General features: G+C 47.4%; 1 protein-coding gene across 4 annotated transcripts in view; it reads right to left on the reverse strand.

Moving 5' to 3' along the window:
* Positions 1–2,562: 2,562 nt before the first annotated feature.
* Positions 2,563–3,597, reverse strand: part of LOC123058675 (probable DNA replication complex GINS protein PSF3) — a 5,372-nt gene continuing 4,337 nt past the window's right edge. For 2 of the 4 annotated variants that reach the window (XM_044481381.1, XM_044481383.1), the window contains exons 7-8: positions 3,166–3,305; positions 2,563–3,062 (exon numbers count right to left, since the gene is read on the reverse strand). In XM_044481381.1, the coding sequence (XP_044337316.1) occupies positions 2,932–3,062; positions 3,166–3,305 (271 nt within the window). In that variant the 3' untranslated portion in view covers positions 2,563–2,931. The remainder of the gene's footprint in view (positions 3,063–3,165; positions 3,306–3,597) is intronic. The other 2 variants (XM_044481382.1, XM_044481380.1) reach the window with 2 other exon arrangements.

Genomic DNA, 3,597 nt, shown 5'->3' on the forward strand with positions numbered 1-3,597 from the left:
TTATGTGCACGATGTTTGAATTATATATCCATACATTTCTTTACCTGATCTCTCAAATATTCAAGGTTTTTTTTAGAGATGCAGACGGGTACGCATCTTCCATGAAGAGAAAATTACAAAAGGACGACAGATAAAGCATCAACCAATTGGTATATTTTCAGCTTTGTGGACGGATGTGGTGTTGTGAACGTGTCTGCTTGTATCAAGGTTTCTATCCGAGTTATTGTTTTGTACAAAAACTAGATCTGAAGCTTTCAACATTGTTCATTTTCATGCATAAATTCAGGTTTGCTTTTCTCGAAGAATAATTTTATTATATGTTAGCACTTCCAACATTGTTCAGCTTCATGCATAAATTCAGGTTTGATTTTCTTATAGAATGATTCTCTTGTAGGTTAGATTTCAAAGCTTTCAAAATTGCACAATTTTATGAATAAATTCATGTACTAGATCAAAATTGAGTCCAAGAAGGCCTTTTTACCCTGTTGCATTGTTCCTGAGATGTAACAACTATTACATCATGCTATTTATATTACCTTGATGTTTCATTGTTCTGATGTATGCCTATTTATTTTTAGAAATACCTACCGATTTATTGTCAAAATATACGGGCGCAGCAACGCGCGCCATTAATGATCTAGTTCCTCTCAAAAGTGGCCAGACTAGTTCTCACGAACTCAAGCCTCTCTTCCCTGCCTATGTTTGCTATGGGCCTTTTTTGCTTGCAGAGGGGGTGCACGCAAAGTTTGACACGCCGCGGTCTAAATTCTTTTGGGAAGGAACTAGCCCGAACCGTAAATACCATATGGTCAAATGGGCTTGGGTGTGTCGTCCCAAGGACTTGGGGGGCCTCGGGATCACCAACTCTAGATTGCTTAACATCGCTATGATGTGTAGGTGGATTTGGAAAATTGCCCAGGGGGCGTCCGGACTCTGGGTTGATCTCCTTAAGGCCAAGTACTTCCCCAACGGGAATTTCTTTGAAGGTAGAGCAAGGGGCTCGCCTTTTTGGAATGATCTCCAGACGATCAAGTCGGCCTTTGCCTTGGGGGCTAAGTTCTTGATTGGAGATGGGCGATCGGCGCGATTCTGGACAGATCTTTGGATAGGCGCCCGCCCCCTATGGGAAGAATTCCGTGACCTGTATGACATTGCCGTAGACCCAGGCATGTCGGTGGCTGACGTGCTGTGTACGACCCCTCCGAAGATTCATTTCAAACGCGAACTTCAGCGGACAGAGCGGGCCAGTGTTGTAGCCCTGCGGCAGTTGATTGACCGGGTGGTGCTCTCGGACCAACCGGACGCGGTGAGCTGGGCGCTCACCAGCTCTGGGAAGTTCTCGGTCAAGTCTCTATACCGCAAGCTGTGCCAGGGGCCGTCGCAGCTGGTGGTGGCAGGGCTTTGGACCGCGCGGTTGCCACTGAAGATCAAACTATTCCTTTGGCAAATGTTCCGCGATAAGCTTCCCATTTCCCTGAACGTGGCCAAACGGAATGGGCCGGCCAATGGGCCTTGTGCGTTGTGCGGGGACCCAGAGGACGCGAACCACGCCTTCTTTCGGTGCCCCTTAGCGCGGTTTGCGTCGAGCGCAGTGCGGTCCGCGGCTGGTGTCCAGTGGGACCCACGCTCAGCTGCAGAGCTTATCCACATTTTAGGTGCGCTGCAAGGCTCAACGAAACGAGTCGTGTGGACCTGTGTCGGAGCTCTTCTATGGTCCTTGTGGCTAACTAGGAATAAACTCGCAATCGAGGGGACCTTGCCAACACATCCGGCTAATATCATCTTCAAATGCAATCTTCTTTTGCAGCAGTGGAGTCCGTTGGGGAGGCGCAAGGATGCTGATTTGATCAAGACAGCGCAACAGCGAATTCTGCAAGTGTATGCGGCGGCTAGGGAGCCATGACTACGGTGGTCGACGTAGTCTCTTTTGAGTGCTTGACGAGTCTGCGTGCTCAGTACGAGCGATGCCTTGTAACGCGACAGTAACTTTATCTTCTCCGCTCGATCATGGTAGTGGCCCGATGGGGCTTTTGGGTGATGTAAGACTTATTGGTATGACTCTGCCGTTGGGGCTTTATTAATTTAAAGCCGGACGCATCTGGCGTCTTTGTTCTAAAAAAAAACCAGCTCTCGGACGAGTAGGTAGGTGTTATGTTGTCCACGTGCCTGTGTATATGTAGCGTGTAGGGATCGAGTCTGGCCGGACTCTGGAGTCCTCTTCTAAAAACAAGTCCGAGTGCCTTCCATCGATACACAACCAAACCGGATGAAAACCGGGAAGTTGGTTTCCTGTCGTATTCGTAGCTAATCCAAGATCACGTCCTTGTGCACCCCTCGTCATTTTGTTTAGCCACGCAAAGAAGATGGGGTCGACTATGCTATAGTGAGTAATTCTTTGATCTGGGTCAGTTGTGAGTTCTAATCCTGGTGTGGCAAGCCATACCGACAGCGTTTAGATCTGTTTATTCCTCCTCCTCGTACCTGAACCGCTAATTTGTACTCCCTCCGTCACATAATATAAGAGCGTTAGACCGCAACCAAAGATTAAGGTAGAGGAGCTGCGAGGTGCAACTGCATAACTGATGGGAACGGATCTCCTTCATGCAAGCACAACAGAGATTCACAAGTCAGCATCTAACTGCTTAAGTTGATGGGATTGATTTCTTTCCCGTGTGCTAAACCAGGAGAGGAATAAGATGAGATGGCCAACCCAGGAGGCGAGCCTCTTACTCCAATTAAGGTTTGTCAGTCCAACTGACAAATTGAAGATACGAGTATTCAAACAAACATATCAGGTGCGCCGACGTCTGATCGCAGATCAGAACTGCCTTTCGCGCTTTTTCTGTTCCATACATTTACAGTACCAGATCTATCAGTGTGCAAACATTGGCTCTCTCCCGCCCAGGCACTGCGCTCCACAGTAAAAACAGTTCAGGGCGTCGAAGGCCCGTCAGGCAGCTTTGTCTTCCTCTTCCTTCCAAGAATGGACGCCTTCTGCAGCCTCGCACCCCCGACGCGCCACTTCCTGAAGGCGGACATCGACTCCCTAGCAGATTCAAACACTTCACGGCGAAAAGAACCAAGGTTAACCCGACTTGGAGTGGTTGGTATGGTAAGGGAAAACAAACAGGGGAACGAGTAAGTGCACGAGGGAGATGTTTGTACCTTGAGCTTCTTCTTTTGTAAGGCGTGTTGTGAACTTGGGCACTGTCATCGTCGAAGAGCTGTGTGCCTTGCTTAGTATCTCCTTGTACCTACTGGCGAACGCGTAGCGCAAGAACTGGCCAATGCTCTTGTCACCCACCCTGTTGATGCAAGCCATGCAAACTTCATAATTCGGCGAGGAAAATAATTTAGTCTGACCATTATAGTAGGGAAGTAATAACTCAAGTGTGGGGTTAAAGATCGAACTCCCCCTCTATTACACCACCTATTACCTTTCAAAGTTTTGTGCTAGTCACATAGTCTAGTCCATACAAATTAATGGGATTGGGAATAGACAAAAGGAAAAAATGGTGTAAAGTTACCTCAAATAGTAGAATGATATGCATTTAGAAACAAACTTTGAATGGTACAGTGAAATGTATTAAGAATGTG

The sequence above is a fragment of the Triticum aestivum genome, chromosome 3A (assembly GCF_018294505.1).
Source record: "Triticum aestivum cultivar Chinese Spring chromosome 3A, IWGSC CS RefSeq v2.1, whole genome shotgun sequence".
In the NCBI taxonomy this organism is placed as follows: Eukaryota; Viridiplantae; Streptophyta; class Magnoliopsida; order Poales; family Poaceae; genus Triticum; species Triticum aestivum.